The 18,327-nt window shown below is 42.6% G+C and overlaps 1 protein-coding gene and 1 long non-coding RNA gene across 2 annotated transcripts in view; one reads left to right on the top strand and one right to left on the bottom strand.

The window, feature by feature from the left end:
* The window catches only part of CMSS1 (cms1 ribosomal small subunit homolog), a 360,423-nt gene extending 359,424 nt beyond the window's left edge, over positions 1-999 (bottom strand). The window contains exon 1 of the mRNA XM_008975390.4: positions 682-999. Coding sequence (XP_008973638.1) covers positions 682-745 — 64 coding nt within the window. The 5' untranslated portion in view covers positions 746-999. The remainder of the gene's footprint in view (positions 1-681) is intronic.
* Positions 1,000-1,014: 15 nt separating this feature from the next.
* Positions 1,015-17,929, top strand: LOC106634590 (uncharacterized). The gene is made up of 3 exons (XR_004670641.3): positions 1,015-1,485; positions 14,496-14,602; positions 15,096-17,929. It is a non-coding gene; the product is annotated as an uncharacterized LOC106634590 (long non-coding RNA).
* The last annotated feature ends 398 nt before the right edge of the window (positions 17,930-18,327 follow it).

Genomic DNA, 18,327 nt, shown 5'->3' with positions numbered 1-18,327 from the left:
CAAGTTACTTGACATCTTTAGGTTATGTTTCTCATCTGTAAAATAAGTGAGTTCAAAGGATGATCTCTATTTAAGCCTCCTTCCAGTTCTACTATTCCAAATTCCATGATAATGATGATGACCACAAGAAATACAGTAACTTATATTTACCACACATTATATGTCAAGCACTATGCTAAAGTGCATTACTGTACTAACTTCACTTAATCTTCACAACTTTATGAAATGGACATTATTGTTATCATTTTACAGATGAGGAAAAGGAGGCTAAACAGTATCAGAATACTGGAGTCGTGATTTGAATGGAGGGAGTCTGAAGCAGCAACCCCTGCTTCTGACCTCAGTCTGAATTGAAAGCAGTTCATGGGTCACCCTTAACCATCATACAAAGTTGCCTCTCTTCACAAAAACTGTCTTATCCATTCTCAAGAAATAAGGAAAAGAGAAAGCTCGTGGAAAGGATCCTTCCTGGCTGGCAGACAGATCTGAGTTAATGTCACAGCTGTCTGTTTCACGTGTTAAAGAATCTCTTGCACCATTTTCCCCGAGATGCTTGCGCGCTCCCAAGGCGGTGCACACCCCTGCTGGGCAAACACTGCGATCGCCAGAAGCGACCAGGGCTGAGGCGCACGGAAGGGCTCCGGGAGAGGCCCCGTAGGAGCGCGGGCACAGAGTGGGTACCTGGGCTGCTGCCTGCTCCAGTCGGCTGGTTCTCCCACCACTCGTCTCCGAGATCGTCTGCCATTTCAGCTCAGGACTCGACGTGGGCAGAACATCACGGGTAGGCGGCCAGCTGCGGAGAATCACGCTGTCTCAAAGCCAGGCGGCCGGCGTAGCTACACGCGGAGCTCCCGCTAGACACTGTCGCCTCCGCCCCGCGGCGATGACGTCACACCTCTGCCCCGCCTCTCCGGCAGCCGCTCCCAGACTCGTCGCAGTTTCCACACAGGCGCCGACAGGCAGAAGCAGTTTGGAAACGCAAAATAAATCCCCCCAAAGCTTAAAGACAAAAAAGAACATAAGAAGAAAGGGATTGTCATCGTTTTTGATAATGCATTTTAAAAAATTTTGTTTACGTGTTACGTTTCCCGATAAGATTGTGTCGAAAGTGTGAGACACCATGTGAAGACGATTTTTCTCCGCTCAGTTTCAAAGAACTTGCGCCGCGGGAGAAGACCCAAACATGTGCGTGTGTTTTCGCTTGTGCGTCAGTGTTTCAGAGTTTATGTGTTTGTACAGTTTGCTCTTAGAAAACATGCGCAAGGATCCATGACCATGAATGTCGGGCCTTTGTGGTAAATGTAGTTCTGCTATTTATGCAATATGAGTAAAGAAAATGTAATTGGTCTGGAAAGGCTCGCCCACAGAAAGACGCAAGTGGCTCGAAGACCCGCAAGTTGTTTTCCCCATACTCCCTCGGTTGTGTGTCCCACCCCCTATTTGGGAAACGAAGTAATAAGGGAGTCCATTGCTTCGTAACTATAGGTAAGAGACCCACAGTGCCTCTTGTCCCAGTCCCAACGTGATTTGGCAGGGAGGGACTAGGAAAACCCGCTGGGCGCCAAGTGCTGGGGCTAGCTGTGAAGTAATTGTGGATGGTATTTTTCAGGACGTCAAACACAGAGGTAAAAATTATACAAAATGTAGTAAAAGCACGCAACGTGCCTGGTACTATGCATGGAATAGTAAGATGAGTTCATTCAGATGTTAGCCTACAGTAGTGGAAATTCAATTTGTAAGAATAAAGGGCTAGACTTCTAGTAGGATACATCCTCGGAAATGACAAGACAGGGAAACTTAATCTGATGAGGCTAGGATTAGCCATATGTGGAAATTACCCCGTGTGCACCCAACTCATAGATGTTTTATAAATGCATTACTGCCTAGACTTTGTCCGCACATTCTAAATGCCCCAAAAGGGAAGATATTATGTATAAATATGGCAAATGTAAAATAATCTATAAAGATCAAAAGTAATATGGCTTTTGTGAAGAAATGTAGATGACGAGATTTTCGTGATTAATAGATTTTTGAAAAAGATAAGAAATGCCAGTGTGGAAGAGGAGGTGCTATGGCTAATAAACATGAAAAGATGTTCAGTCTGATTATTAATCTGGGAAATACAAAAAAACACCACAGCGAGACCGTTTTTCAGGCAATAAATCACAAAATTAAGAAGTATGGGCCGGGCGCGGTGGCTCAAGCCTGTAATTCCAACGCTTTGGGAGGCCGAGGTGGGTGAATCACCTGAGGTCAAGAATTCCAGACCAGCCTGGCCAAAATGGCGAAACCCATCTCTACTAAAAATACAAAAATTAGCCGGGCATGGTGGCAGGCGCCTGTAATTCCAGCTACTTGAGAGTCTGAGGTAGGCGAATCGCTTAAACCCGGGAAGTGGAGGTTGCGGTGAGCCGAGATGGTGCCATTACACTCCAGCCTGGTTGACAAAAGCGAAACTCGGTCTCAAAAAAAAAAAAAAAAAAAAAAGTCTGGCAATACTAAATTATGGAGTGTCTATGCATTAATGGGAATTGATACCTGTTTTGTACCATGAACTATGAATGGTCTTACATTATATTCCACCTCGCCTCAGCCTCCCGAGTAGCTGGGACTACAGGCACATGCCACCATTCTTGGTTATTTTGTTGTTGTTGTTGTTGTTTGTAGATATGGCATCTCATTTTGCTGCCCAGGCTGGTCTTTAACACCTGGCTTCAAGCAGTCCTCCCACTCCAGCCTGCCAAAGTGTTGGTATTAGAGGCCTAAGCCACTGTGTCCAGCCATTTTTTACATTTTTAAAACATTGTAAGAAACAGAACAAAACAACAACGACAACAACAAAAACGTAAAGAAAAATATGCAGCAGAGACTGTAGCCCTCATATATTTACTATTTATTACTATTCCCTCATATATTTGCTCTAACTTTACAGAAAAAGTTTACTGACCCCAGATTATATTGAATAGCCAACCTAAGTTGTCCATTTCTGTTCTGTTTGTTCTGTTATTAGTGAATTGGTTATTAGTGAATAGGCATCCTGGTTTATAAATCAGTGTATTGTAAAACCATACTCTCCAGTATCTGATCATATCATCTAACACAGGGAAGCTCAGGCTGGAATAACTATTAGGTCTTTTTCTGCTCCCTCTTACTGTTCAGTATCTGAATGAGTATTATTAGAGTTTAAAGGAGGAAGCATTCATTTCCCAATGGGGCGAACTGGGAGGTAGCACTTGACAATGGATGTCTGTCGGCAAAAATGGATAGGGTAAATGATAGTTCCTTGGCAGAAAGATTGCAATGTTGCTTTGAATAAGTTATTAAACTTTGCTGGGCCTTTCTTTGTGAGTCTGTAAAATAAAGGGGAGCAATTTCATGATTCCTGTGGTCTCTTCCAACTCCATGCCTTAATCTTGAGTATCAGACCAAGAATTCTGGATTTTTGTCGTTGTTATTAGAGGCAAAGGACATGATGGAAGTATTGTTTTAGGAAAGCTAAATTGGTATTACTGTGCAGGATGAATAATGGATTTGAGCAGAGCTTCCCACCTGGCATGGGTGGGCTGAAGACTGACCCCCGCAGTCTTTGGAGGAAGCAGTGACCTTGGGGCAGTTGCCTCAGGTTGAGGGTATCATCATCTTTTCACTCTAGTGTTGTACAAATATTACCATTTTCTATGGATGCCATGATGTGAAAGGTTGGCAAAAACTGAATTAGTAAGAGAGCGATAAAGTTTGAAGGCTGTTTCGTGAATGCTCACCACACAATGAAAAGGTCTTAATCAGTGCAGAGGTTCTTAGTCAATAAGCCCAGCCTGTAAGTGTACTTCAGGAACCATCATAATGCATTCAAACTTTTGCATCATGTAGACAATAATGGTAGTAACAATATCAACAATAGCATGTTGTATGTACCTCTCTATGCCTCTTATATCTTAATTCATTTAATCATAACTCCATGAGATACTGTGCTGGGACTAGGGTGAGGCAAGCAGAGACCTAGGACACCAGATTTAAGGAGGCAGTCACTCTCAGGCTGACACTGACACCGACCTGAGAATGCTTGTCTCACTTGAGTCCTGACGCTGGTCCCTTTACTGAAGGCCACAGCTCTAGTTCAGCAGCTCTCCTCAATTCTTTCTTCTGAGTCTAGTAACTTGCCTTTGTCTCTACAGACTTAGGAGTGGTAACTGCTCCCCACCATTACTAGTCCTGGGGTTCTACACCACGTTTCATTCCCTAACCTGACCTCATGTTCAGAAATACTCCCCTTACTAAATTATTTTCAGTTTTCCAGCTTAAATGGGTCATCTTTTGCATGGTAGGACCCCAACTGATAAAATCAACTGCCTACTTAGGGTTCCCCTCAAAGCAGAGCCTGTGTCAAAGGCTTGGGTGCAAATAGTTTATTTGGGAGGTGATACCAGGATGCAGGAATAAAGGCAGAGAGAATGAGACAAAGAAGGAGGATTGATATTAAACTGGTTTTGATGTAGACAATGACTGGCTCTTTATCCTCTTGAAGACCCTCTGAAAAAAATAGGATATACCCCGGAATTAGCCTCACAAAGTGATACAGGAGTTAAGAAGAAATTACTTAGACAGGTAGTAAGGGTATGGGAGTCCTCAGTAAGGCTTTTCTTTTTAATGAAAAGCAGCCCCACATAATTTTCTAACAAAGAGCAGCCTGCAAGCTGGGAGCTTACACGAATGAATGCTGGCAGGAACTAAGGACTAGACACGTTCAAATGGCGCCTCCGTTTTCCCTTCTCTGCCAGCCACGTGTACTGCAAGGAGCAGGCAAGATGGCACTGATCAACTGGAAAGCCCATTTGCATAATAAGATTAGGGTGGAGTGACCAGCCTTCCCCGTGTGCTATGAAAACATCATACCTGGTCGAACCAATCTGTGAGCCATATGTAAATCAGACACCGCCTCCTCAAACTGGACTAGAAAATTGGGCACTTTCCGCCACCAGCCAGTCTTTTCTGCTTGGAGACCCCTTTCTCTATATAAAGAATAGACCTCTTTCTCTTCTCTTCTGCCTGTTAAACGTACGCTCCTAAACTCCTCGTGTGTGCCCAGGTCCTAAATTTTTCTGGTGCACAACGATGAACCCCACGGTATACACCCCAGACAACATAGCATCTTCAAAAGGACAGAAGGTTAGGACACTTATCCACTGACTGTCATCTACCATTGAGTGAGGGTTGTTGCCAGGGTTATGAATTGGCAGATATTCCCAGGCTGTGCTGCTGTTGGAGAAAGCCCTGAGGCAGAAGAGTAGAGCAGTATACCTCAGCTCACTTGAGGTGGGATAATGACAGTGTGCCCAGAACTTTCCTCCATGGCTGAGCCAATTTCAAAATGAGCTAAGGGGCATAAAAAGCATCTGCTCCAGGTTTATACTGTTTTTCTTTCCATTTTATAGATGGTGAAACTAAGGCACAGAAAATTAAGTAACTTGCTGAGTTACTAGTAAGTGATTTCCCATCTGCCCCATGACCTTCATACACTCCCAATGTGGTCTGTGTCCCCAAAATAACCCACAGTCACTGCACTAGGGTAACAATAGTATAGAAAAAAAGGAAGAACCAAAATGAGGAGCATTACCTCAATTTGTGCTAATATTTTGGAAATAGGATGGTGAGGAAAACAGAAGTCAAAAAAATCTAAAGGTTCAAATCTTAAAAACTAAAAAAAAAAAAAAATCTTAGACGGGACTAGTAAAACGAGGAGGGAACAGTTTAGGGGGTAAAATGATGAGGTAGGCCTTAGACAAGGACAAAACAGACCATAAACAATAAGGACAAAATAGACAAAAGACAACTAAATGAATAAATAAATTCAGATAAAAATGATAAATTCAGCTAAAAGATAGAAGTGCTATAAAGGAACTACATAGCAATTGTGACCTAGGTGGGAGGGTTAGTGGAGGACCGTGGCAAGAGATGATGATGGAGAAGTAGATGGGGGCCATACCTGAAAGAGCTTCTCAGCAATCATAAGGATTTCAAGCAGGAAACCATTGGGGAATTTTTAGGCTGTGAGATCTGCTTATGTTTTTTAAGCTGGATGATGTCTAGTAATAGTACAAACAGAAAGACTAGGTTGGAGGCTCTTGTAGTCATCAAAGCTAGATAGCAGTGTCTTGGAATTTGATAGTAGAAATGGAAATGAAGAGAAGTGGAACTAGATGAGATTACTTAGGGAGACAGTGTAGAGAGCAGAAAAGAGTTCCCGGGCCTCCACTGTTTAGATGTCAGGTGTAGGAGGAGAGGCCAAAGAGCCCAGGAGAAAATAGCCAGAGGGAGGAGGAGAGCGACACAAATATGATCCCTTCGAATAAAGAAAGAAGAGTAGTCCCGAGACAAGGGTGCACTGCTGAGAGTCAAGGAGAAGGGGATAATTGCAAGAGTCAAGTTCTTGCAAAGGGGAAGCAGATGGAGATTCACAGCCACATGGAGGAGATGCCATCTGATAGGAGCAGGGTCACTTCATTTTAAGAAGATTCCTGAGATGGCAGGACGATGAAGCCATTCCTATCTTGTGACTTTTGTTTTCTCAGTGAACTTTGAAACCCAATAATTTAGGACAATGGTTCTCAATTCTGGTTGCTTGGTAGAATTTCCTGGAAAGATTTGTATGTATATGTAAAGATTTGGATTCTATTAAAATCCTCCTGGTTTTTTTCATACCGTCCTCTTCTTTCATTATGACTTTGAAGCAATACTGTTGATAACCTGCTCCATTTTCCTTTGACCCGTGTCTGAGCTGCTCTGCAGCTGTGATTGACCATTTCCATCATGCTGATAGCTTCCTTCTCTGAGCACCTCACAAACATGTTGTTTTTGTTGTCTCATTGTCTTAGGATCTGCTTTCACCTCTCTAAACTTCCTCTTCACCAAGAACTAGGGTTAAATCTCGGCATAGACAGAGTGGAAAGTATAGTACCTACTAGAGGAGAAAATTACTTATTCATGAGAAAAGCTATAGGTTTTCTCTATGTCAGCAAGAACCAACAATTTTGTGAGGTAACTTGAAGCTTAGACACAATGGCGATCTATGGTAAATGAGATGGAGACGTCAGAACTGCCTTGGCAGATTATTAAGGACAGAGTCAGAAGGCTCAGAGCCCTGGACTTTTTTTTAGAATGTATTTGTTTTTTTAAGACCAAAGAACCTGTCAGCTCACTGTGTTCCCTGGGAGGGCCAGAGGACAGTCTTTTAACTAACGCAATAAGATTGCAGTAGTGATTGAGTACCAACTTGGCTGAGAGTCTTAATGGCGACTGTCCTGTGCAGGCTAGGAATGACAGCAGGAGATGCTCTAGTATCAATAGGTACCGTAGAATCCTAGAATAGCAAAGGCATTTGGCAGTGCAGAATCATCAGAAGGAAAATGGATGTAATTACAGTCACAGGTCCTTGATATTCAGGGTATCTGTGGTGTTCCATAGACTATGATATTCCTAGGGGCAAGATAGATAGAAAGGTAATGAAAGTGTTGATTGAATTATATAACAGCAATAACAATGAACTTGAGCTGGTGAACAGAAGGTACATGTCAACTGCCAAAATGGAATAGTATGATCTCTGGACCGGTTTCCAGATGTGAGCCAGTTTGGAAACCCAGAGCTCATCAATTAAAGAGAATCTGGATCCCCCCGAGGAAGACCCCCTGCAACACCACAAATATATATAGTATTTACCCATACTTTTTCCACAGGAACCTGTGGCCATTTTTTCAGAGGAACCATACTGGAGAAATTAGGAATTCCTAGTTCTTTCAAGGGCTGTCAGATACAGGGTGAACTACATCGATATCAGGGAGTCTAAGGTGCACCATAAACCCCTGTTAGAATGGGGCATGCAGTGGCTGGGTGATAGGATACTTTTTCTAATCTGTTTCACACTGGCTGTCATGGGTCCATAAACTTATGGTCATTCCCCAGTTGCTGTGTCCATAATTATGATAGCAGCTAATAGAACCATTACACTGGTCCTTTGACCAATGAAATATGAATCATTATGGTAGGAAGGGCCTAGTGGAAGTCCCTGAAACTTTATCCCTCTCCCTTACTCCTTGGCAAAGATAATAAATCATAGGCCATACCTCAGTCCAGTGGAATTGCAGAGATTAATGCCAACTTGAAAGACTAATGGTGACTAAGGAGTTCAGTTAACCAGTATGATCCCTTCGAAGCCAGGTGGACCATGGCAAATAATAGTAGACTACTGTAAACTGAATCAAATGGTATCCCTAATCAGAGAAGCTGTAACAGATAATGTATTTTTGGTTGAATCAATTAACATAGCCGCTAGCACTTCATATGTGATTTTGATCTGGCAGGTATGTTCAGTTCAATCTCTGTGAGGAAGGAAGATCAAAACAATTTGCATTCACTTGGGCAGATTGAGTTCAGATTAACTCAAGGCTGTGGATATTTTGCTGTGAACATTCTCAGGGCTGGTTAACTCTCTTGTTCTCCATCATCATATAGTTCAAAAAGACTCTGTTTTTTTCTCAAAACAAAACATTGATCCATTGTATTGATGACATAGTGTTAATTGGATCTAGAGAGCAGGTAATGGCAAGTATTCTGGATGCCCTAGTAAAATACATGCATGCCAAAGGGTGAGAGAGAAATTACAAATGTTCAGGGAACTGCAATGTTGGTTATATTTTTAGGAGTTTGGTGATCTGAGGCATGCCTGGGAATCCCCTTCAATGTAAAGGAAAATTTTTTGTATCTCTCATCTTCCACTAAGAGAAACAGTATTTTGTGCAGATAGCCTATGCCACATTTGGAAATAGTGTTCTAACTCATTTATCAGGTGACTCAAAAGGCTGCCATTTTTGAATAGGGTCAAGAGAAGGGAGGGCTCAGCAGCAAGTCTTGGCTACGACACAAGCTGCCCTGCCACTCAGGCCATAATGACATGGCAGATCCAAAGGTGCTGAGTGATAGATAATGATGCTGGATTGAATCTCTGGCAGATCCTAAAGAGAGAATCACAGTGCCTGCTCCAAGGATTTTCTAGTACAGCTTTGCCTTCTACAGCCAAACCATTTGAAAAGCAGCTGTGGGCAAAATGTTGAGTCCTAGCAGAAACAGGCACTTGACTATGGAATATCAAATGACTATATGACCAGAACTGCCCTTCAGGAATTGGCTATTGTAGGGTTGGGTGCTCACAGTAACAATCCACTGAACAACAGAAATGGTATACATGCGAGCACATCTAAGCAAGTCCAAAAGTCACAAGATACATGAACAGATGGCTCAGAGCTCCTTGCCTTTTGTGTTTCTCAGCTCACACCTATGTCCTCTGGGTTATTCTCTATGACCAGCTGATAATGTTGGAAAATGCTCAAAGCTGGTTAAGCTTGGTATGTTGGTAGAACTGAAAATGGATTGCTACTACACTGCGGTTCCACTCAGGGAGGATCCTTAAAGGACAGAGGTGAACAGAATCCTGGCTGGCAGAGCTTCAGTACATGCATTCATCTCCTTTGAATGGGGAAAATAGTCTGAGGTCAGTGTAAATGTAGGGCCTTGAGCAACAGTGAATGGTATGGTTGATTGGGTGAAAGGTCTCTAAGATAGAATATGTGAAGTTCAATAATAAAGAGACCTGAGGAAGAGGCATGTGGAGGGACCTAAAGGAGTGAGCACAAAGTGTGTGTATCTTTGTGGCACATGTGTGTGTCCACCAGAGAGTATCCACTACAAGTGAAGCATTGACCAACCAGGTGGACAATGCGGTAGATTGTATTTTTCAAAGATGGCCACCAATATCCTCCATCTCACATACTCTTCTTGTAATCTGACCTTGACAGTTCTCCCATTGAGTGGTGGGATCTGTGTTCCCTTTCCTTGAACCTTGGCAGAACTTTATCATGTCAACCAAGAGAACATGGTAGAAATGATATTCAGTGACTTCTGAGGCTAGATCCCTAAAATTCTGTGCATTTCCACCTTGCTCCCTTGGGATGCTCACTTGGAACCCAGGCATCACTCTGAGAAAGCTCAAAGTAGCCCACACAGAGTAACCCTGTGGAAAGAACATGTGTAGCTATTCTGGCCCACAGCTCAGCTAAGGTCCCTGCTGACAGCATCCACAGCCAGACCTATAAATAAAGATACCCCCAGGTGATTCCAGTCACCAGCTGTTGATTGATCCCAAGCTGTGGTCCAAGACATCATGGAGCAGAGGCTAGCCATTCCCACTATGACCTTTCAGAATATCTGACATAACAGAATTCCTGTAAGAAGAAAATGACTGAAACCTGCTTCTTGAACTGCTGTTTCTATCATGGCCACGAGAGGGAGACCTTGTTCCTTAGGGACCTGCAAGCTGCCAAAACCGTATTCCTTTGTTGGTCCCTGTCTAGATTGGCAGTGGATTTTCCTTCCTTCTCCTGACAGGGCCTGCTGAGGTCAGGTGGCTGAATTAAAGCTTCCTTTTTCTAATCTTATGTCTTCAGTATGTATGGACTCTGTAAAGATCCTCTCATTTAGGGGAAGAAAAACCTGATTGTTAACTTTGCTTTTGTAATGAGAGAGTTAGCATGCAGATTGCATATTTGGGCCTGAGGAAAAGGAAGTCCAGTCATTTGGGTTTGTACTTTGAAGTTAATGGGTGAAGGCAGAGCATCTGCGTCCAGCAGCCAGGTCTTAAGGTCTCTAGAAGGTAACATCCACTGAAGTAGAGGAGGCACAGAAAGTGGCAATTTCCATAATGGTCTGCAGAAGTGTTCCTGGGAGAGCTGGGATTTGTGGTTTTTGGACCACCGAAATGTTGCTGCTTAGGCCCCTGATGCATTATTGGTGAGAAGTGCAGTGAACTTGGAGGTAAGGGAGGCTGCTAGAAGTCATTTCCAATTGCCTCCTATGGTTTATTCCTATTGATAAATAGTTTACCCTTTAGTTTTACTTTTTAACATCATTTTTTGAAATTGTAAAATATACATAATATAAAATTTATTATCTTAACCATTTTAAGTATATTAAGTACAGTTTAGTTCAGTGGCATTACGTACATTCACATTGTTGTGCAACCATCACCACCATTCATCCTCAGAACTCTTTTTATCTTGCAAAACTGAAACTCTGTGCCCATTATACAAAAACCCCCCTCACTCGAGCCACTGGCAACCACCATTCTGCTTGCTACCTCTATGAATTTGACTACTCTAGGTACTGCATATAAGTACAGTCATACAATATTTGTTCTTTTGTGACTGGCATAATGTCCTCAAGGTTCATCCATGTTATAGCATGTGTCAAAATATTCTTCCTTTTTAAGGCTGAATAATAGTCCATTGCATTATAGGCCACATTTTGTTTATTCATTCATCCATTAGTGGCCTCTTGGGTTAATTCCACCTTTTAGATATTGTGAATAATGCTGCTATGAACATGAATATACACATGTATGTTTGAGTTCATGCTTTCAATTCTTTTGGGTATATACCAGAAGTGGAAATGCTTGATCATATGGTAACTCTATTTTTAATTTTTTGAGAAACCACCATACTGTTTTTCATAGTGGTCCAGTTTTACATTCCCCCCCAAGCAGTGCACAAGGGTTCCAGTTTCTCCACATCCTTGCCAATACTTGTTATTATCTGGTTTTTGTTTGTTTTGATAGTAGTCTTCCTAATAAGTATGAGGTAGGTCCCTTTCCTTTTCAAAACCTGCTGCCTTTATTCTAAGGGATGGGAATGTCACCATGACATCTGTCATAGTCTTTTTGTAGTTGACTATATCTGTTGTCTCTGGTAAGCACAATAATCAAGAAACAACAGAGAGCCCTGTCATCTCCTGAACCCTCACTGGCAGTTGTTTGCTTCTTAGATAGCTAAGAACTTTTGTCTCCTTCCTTGAGGAGGCGATCTGGCATAATACCTGAGAGCATGGACTGTGAAGCCAGATATCTGCATTAAAATCATGGCATTGTCATTTATTAGATCTTGGACAAGTTACTATGTCTCTGCTTCTTGTCTTGTCTTTTCTCTCTCTTTCTTTCTGTCTTTCTCTCTTCCTTTCTTTCTTTCTTTTTTTTTTCCCCCAGGGTCTCACTCTGTTGCCTAGGCTGGAGTGCAGGCACAATCATAGCTCACTGAAGGTTTGAACTCCTCGGCTCAAGGGATCCTTCCTCCCCAGCCTCCCAAGTAGCTGGTACTACAGGTGCACACCAACACACTGGCTAATTTTTAAATATTTTTTGTAGAGACAGGTTCTTACTATGTTACCCAGGCTGGTCTCGAACTCTGGGGCTCAAGTCATCCTCGTGCCTTGGCCTCCCAAAATGCTGGGATTACCAGTGTGAGCCACCATGCCCAATGTCTCCATTTCTTTAGCTGTAAAATGGAGCTAATAATAGAGTTATTATGAGGAGTAACTAAGTCAATACATAAAAACATTTAAAGCAGTTTGTGGCACATGGTTGGCACTCACTAAATGGTAGCAGTTGTTACCCCTCTGGAAGCTCCCTGAGGCCTCCCCAGAATCTGATGCCCCAGTGCTTCCTGTACAGCCTGCAGAACTGTGAGTCAATTAAATCTCTTTACTTTGTAGATTACCCAGTCTCAGGTATTTCTTGAGCAGTGCAAGAACAGACTAATTCAGAAAATTGGTACTGAAGAGTAGGGCATTGCTATAAAGATACCTGAAAATGTGAAATCAGCTTTGGAACTGGGTAACAGGCAGAGGTTTGAACAATTTGGTGGGCTCAGAAGAAGACAGGAAGATGAGGGAAAATTTGGAAATTCTCGGAGACTTGTTAAACTGTTATGACCAAAATGCTGTTAATGATATGGACAATGAGGTCCAGGGTAATGAGATCTCAGATGAAAGTGAAGAACTTATTGGGAACTGGAGCAAAGGTTACTTTTGTTATGTGTTAGCAAAGAACCTGGTGGCATTGTACCCCTGCCCTAGGAATCTATGGAACTTCGAACTTGAGAGTGATGATTTGGGGTATCTGGCAGAAGAAATTTCTAAGCACCAATGTGTTGAAGATGTGGCCTGGCTGCTTCTAACAACCTATGCTAATAATGTATGAGCAAAGAAAGGACATAAAACTAGAACTTACGTTTAAAGGGGAAGCAAAACATAAACGTTTGAAAAATTTGCAACCTAGTCATGTGGTAGAAAAGAAAAGCCCATTTTCTGGGGAGCAGTTCAGACTGGCTGCAGAAATTTGTATAGCTAAAAGGAAGGCACATGCTGATAGCCATGACAATGGGGGAAATGCCTCCAAGGCATTTCAGAGATCTTTGTGGCAGCCCCTCCCATCACAGGCCTGGAGGCCTGGGAGGACAGAATGGTTTTGTGGGCCTCACTTAGAGCCCGACTACCCTGTGCAGGCTTGGGACACTGCTCCCTGCATCCCAGCCATTCTCGCTCCAGCTGTGGCTCAAAGGGGCCCAGGTACAGCTTGGGCCACTGCTTCAGAAGGTGCAAAGCATAAGCCTTGGTGGTTTCCACATGCTGTTAAGCCTGTGGGTATGCAGAGTGCAAGAGTTGAGGCTTGGGAACCTCCACCTGGATTTCAGAGGATGTATGGAAAAGCCTGGATGTCCAGACAGTAGCCTGCTGAGGGGGCAGAGCCCTCATGGAGAACCCCTACCAGGGCATTGCAGAGGGGAAACATGGGACTGTAGCTCCCACACAGAGTCTCCACTGGAGTGTTGCCTAGTGAAGCTGTGAGAAGAGGGCCACCTTCCTCAAGACTCTGGAATGGTAGATACACTAACAGCTTGCACCTGTTGCCTGGAAGAGCCACAAGCACTCAACATCAGCCTTTGAGAGCAGCTCTGGGAGCTGAACCCTGCAAAGCTGTAGGGGTGGAACTGCCCAAGATCTTGGGAGCCCATCCGTTGAATCAGTGTGCCCTGGATGTGAGACATGGAGTCAAAGGAGATTCTTTTGGATCTTTAAGATTTCAGGACTGCCCTACTGAGTTTCAGACTTGCATGGGGCCTCTAGCCCGTTTGTTTTGGCCAATTTCTCCCTTTTGGAATGGGAGTATTTACCCAATGCCTATACCTCCATTGTATCTTGGAAGTAACTAACTTGTTTTTTATTTTATAGGCTCATAGATGGAAGGGGCTAGCTTTGTCTCAGATGAGACTTTGGACTTTAGACTTTCGAGTTAACGTTGGAATGAGTTAAGACTTTGGGGGGCTGTTGGGAAGGCATGATTGGATTTTGCAGTGTGAGAAGGACATGAGATTTGGGAGGGGCCAAGAGTGGAATGATAGGATTCGGATCTGTGTCCCCACCCAAATCTTATGTCAAAATGTAGCACTAATGTGGGAGGTGGGGCGTGGGAGGTGATTGGATCATGGAGGCAGTTTTTCATAAATGATTTAGCACTGTCCCCATGCAGTGGTTCTCATGATAGTGAGTGAGTTCTCATGAGATCTGGTTGTTTTAAAGTGTGTAGCACCTCCCCCCTTTCTCTCTTCCTCCTGCTCCAGCCATGAGAAGATGCCTGCTCTGACTTTGCCTTCCACTGTGAAGAAAAGCTTCCTGAGGCCTCCTCAGAAGCAGATGCTGCCATGCTTCCTGTACAGCCTGTGGAACTGTGAGCCAATTAAACTTTTCTTTATAAATTATCCAGTCTCTAGCCAGGTGTGGTGGTGTGTGCCTGTAGTCCCAGCTACTTGGGAGGCTGAGGCAGGAGGATTGCTTGAGCCCAGGAGTTCGAGGCTGCAGTGAGTTATAATTGCACCACTGTACTTCAGCCAGGGCAACAGAGCGAGACCCTGTCTCAAAAATAAATAAATAAATAATAAATTACCCAATCACAGGTATTTCTTTGTAGCAGTGAGAGAATGGACTAATACACCCTCCATACCACACCCTACTACTTCACCTGCCTTTCCAACTACTGTAGAAGATACTCACTGTTATCATTTACTATCTTATAAGTGCAAAAACTAAAGTTTAAAGAGGTTAAGTAATTGGCTCAAGGTATCACAGCTGGTAAACAGAGGCACTGAGATTTGTTCTCTTTTGGTTTGACCCTAGAACCCTCTCCTAACATTTTTTTTTTTATTTTGACTCTTGTTTGGCAGAATAAATAGCAAGGACACCATCATCTTTGCTGAGGAAAGATGACTATTATTAGTAGTAGGCAAGTGGAGAGTCGTCAGTGTTCCATCAGCTTTTCCCCTGTGTCTCTCGTCCCACGAATGAAGAGCAGATGTGAAAATTGCTGCCAGCCACTCACTTGTCAGATGAGAACTGACTTGGCTGTGCTCATTACAAAATTAATTTTTAGGCTCATTACAAAATTAATAAGGCATGTGAAATATAGATGTCCTCAAGATTTATAAACTTTAGAAGTGTCTTTGATTCTAATACAAATCTATTTTTACTTACAGTAAGATAGCAAAGAAAAAAGTCTCTGGAAAGATTCTGGATATGTCTAAGGAAAATTTGATTAGATGGGCCAGTGTTTCAGTAACACACACAAGAAGCTTCTGAATAACTTGTAAAAGTGAGATGATGTGCCCCACTTTGATTTAAATTCCATTACATGTATCCTCAGGAATTAGCAAAAAAATTTTTTTTTCATAATAAAACTCATTAGATGATTTTGACTTATAAAGAATAACTTGTTTGAGAATTAAATTTGTCTGGACACAAGTATTGGTTCTGTAAAATGAAAGGAAATATCTAAACTTCTGTGCAACTCTCTGTTAAAGATAATCCTAAGGCTACTTCAGATATATTTTTGTTATTCAGGATATGGAATGAGCATGAACATTTGCATTTTAATGGTCACAAGAACCATTAAGGAGAGAAGCTCCCAAAATATAATAAGACATGACTGGTTTCAACTCTATGTTGCCTCTGTATGTTTGGAATTCCTTGTAATTCCATATGTATTTGGATGATGTTTACCTTTGCTGTATCTTTGATGAAATGATGTGTTAAACTAACTTCCTGCAGTAAATAAAGGAGGAAATTGTAAAGCAATTTATTTTGTTCTGCAAATGGTGTTACTAATTACTGGTCAGTCTTTTTTCTCCCTCTTATTACAAGAGGCCATGAGGCCTCTCCCCATGCTCACAGTTCTACCCTTCATCTTCCTGCCAAAAACACATCTTTGGAGCACAGGCATCTTCCACTCTTACGCACTGAATTGTGTCCCCCCAAAATGCATATGTTGAAGTCCTAATCTGCAGGACCTCAGGACCTCAGAATGTGACATATATGGAAATAGGGCCTTTAAGCAATTAAGTTAAGATGAGGTCACAAAGGTAAACCCTAATCCAATATGACTGGTGTCTTTATAAAAAGCAGAGATTAGGACACAGATAGAGGGAAGATCATGTGAAGACATAGATAAATCATGGCCATCTATGAGCCAAGGAGAGAGGCCTCAGAAGAAACCAACCCTGCTGACACCTTGATCTTGAACTTCTAGCCCCAGGACTGTGATAAAGTATGTTATTTAAGCCTACCCAGTCTGTGACACTTTGTTAATGGTAGCCCTAGCAAACTAAAAAACCCACCATCAGGTCAGATTCAACAAGTCTATAAACAAACTGGTGTCTTCCCCTGTATCCTGCCTGGCATGGGTTCTACTAATGGCCTACCCATTTCTGTTGATGGCACCATCCCTGTTTTCCAAGTTTGTCAATGGGAGGAAACTGCCATTTGGGGCCAAGTTTCCTTCTTTTGGGGCCAAGCTTCCTTCTGTCTTATAAGGCCATCTAGTATTGTCCCCAAGTCCAATTCAGTCTTTCAGCTAGCTCTTCAGTTTTTCCATTCTTCATCATCCCAGTTCTGAGGCCCTGAAACAGCTTCATTGTCATGCAGCCCTTAAACCTTGACACCTGAACCTACCTGCTTCTACCTCCTTACTTGCAAGGTCTATTTAGGGTCCTTCACCATCACCCAACATTTCATTTCTGCATAAAAGATGGTCTAGTCTTTTAATTGGTTTTACTACGTATAACCTGCCTTCTTCAGTGTCAGCTTCATAGCATCATTGAAATAATTTTTCCAAAATACCTATTTTTATGCCATTTTCCCACTTAAGGACCTATAGTATCTTATTGCATATTAAAAATAGAAATGTCTCTTCCTTGTATGTAAAGCACTGTGTCACTTGATCTTCCTTTAGTTACTAAATTAATTTCCTTTACTAGTCCTTGGGTAGATGCTCTGATCTAGTCAGACCATTTCCCTGAGCTCAACTTCCTTTCCTCCTGCCACTCAAGACACATACACGTACACGCCTAGTTTTTCTCCTCTTCATTAGAGGAGGAGAAGCTGTTTCTCTTGGGATACTTTCATGATCCCTCCATCCAAATTCTACATTTCTTTAAAAGTCAGCTCTCCAAAAAACAATCTGAAATTTTTATCCCATAGTTAGCTTTTACATAATCTTGAATACCTGAGCTAGAAGAGAGTTTCCTGCCATTCGGTCTAACCTCACATCCAGTTTAGGACTCCCTGCCCCCACCCCTTACCCCACAGCATTCTTCAGAGATTCATTCTTTCCTCATCCTGGTATTAGACCACTACTCTATGATGGGATGTGGATGAAAAAATGAAAGAACTAGCCTGCTCACAAGAAGCTTATACTATAATAGGAAAGACAAAGGTTCAGTTACAAAGCAGACAAAGTGAAGGGACAGAGGAAAGTATGAGGCAGGTTGGTGATGTGGGGGAGAAAATGACCCTGAAGGGTGAGGAGTTTACCCAGCAGACAGGTCAGAGAAGGTATTCCCTGGAAGAGGGCAGCATGGAACTGTCTTTCTCTTTCTGAATTTCTTTAGCACATATGAATCCAGTCAACATCACACCACCCTGCTCTGTGCAGGTTCTGCTCTTGGACATCAATTTTCTGTTTAACAAACATCTTGATATCCTCCAACCAGAAGATACTTTTTTTTTTTTTTTTTTTTTTTTTACAGAGTCTTGCTCTGTCGCCAGGCTGGAGTGCAGTGGATCCATCTTGGCTCACTGCAACCTCTGCCTCCTGGGTTCAAGCGATTCTCCTGCCTCAGCCTCCTGAGTAACTGGGACTACAGGCGTGCACCACCACACCCAGCTAATTTTTGTATTTTTAGTAGAGATGGGGTTTCACCAGGTTGGCCAGGATGGTCTCGATCTCTTGACCTCGTGATCTGCCCGCCTCAGCCTCCCAAAGTGCTGGGATTATAGGTGTGAGCCACCACGCCTGGCCCAGAAGATAATTTTTTAAGGAGAAGAGATGTTTTCTCTCTTTTTGTATGCCTCACATTGCTTAGTAGTATCAGGCACCAAGTAGGGGCTACCTTATTTGTGTTC

This window comes from Pan paniscus, chromosome 2 (assembly GCF_029289425.2).
Source record: "Pan paniscus chromosome 2, NHGRI_mPanPan1-v2.0_pri, whole genome shotgun sequence".
Lineage (NCBI taxonomy): Eukaryota > Metazoa > Chordata > Mammalia > Primates > Hominidae > Pan > Pan paniscus.
Note: the sequence above shows the minus strand (reverse complement) of the source record. Positions and strands in the feature narration are given on the sequence as shown.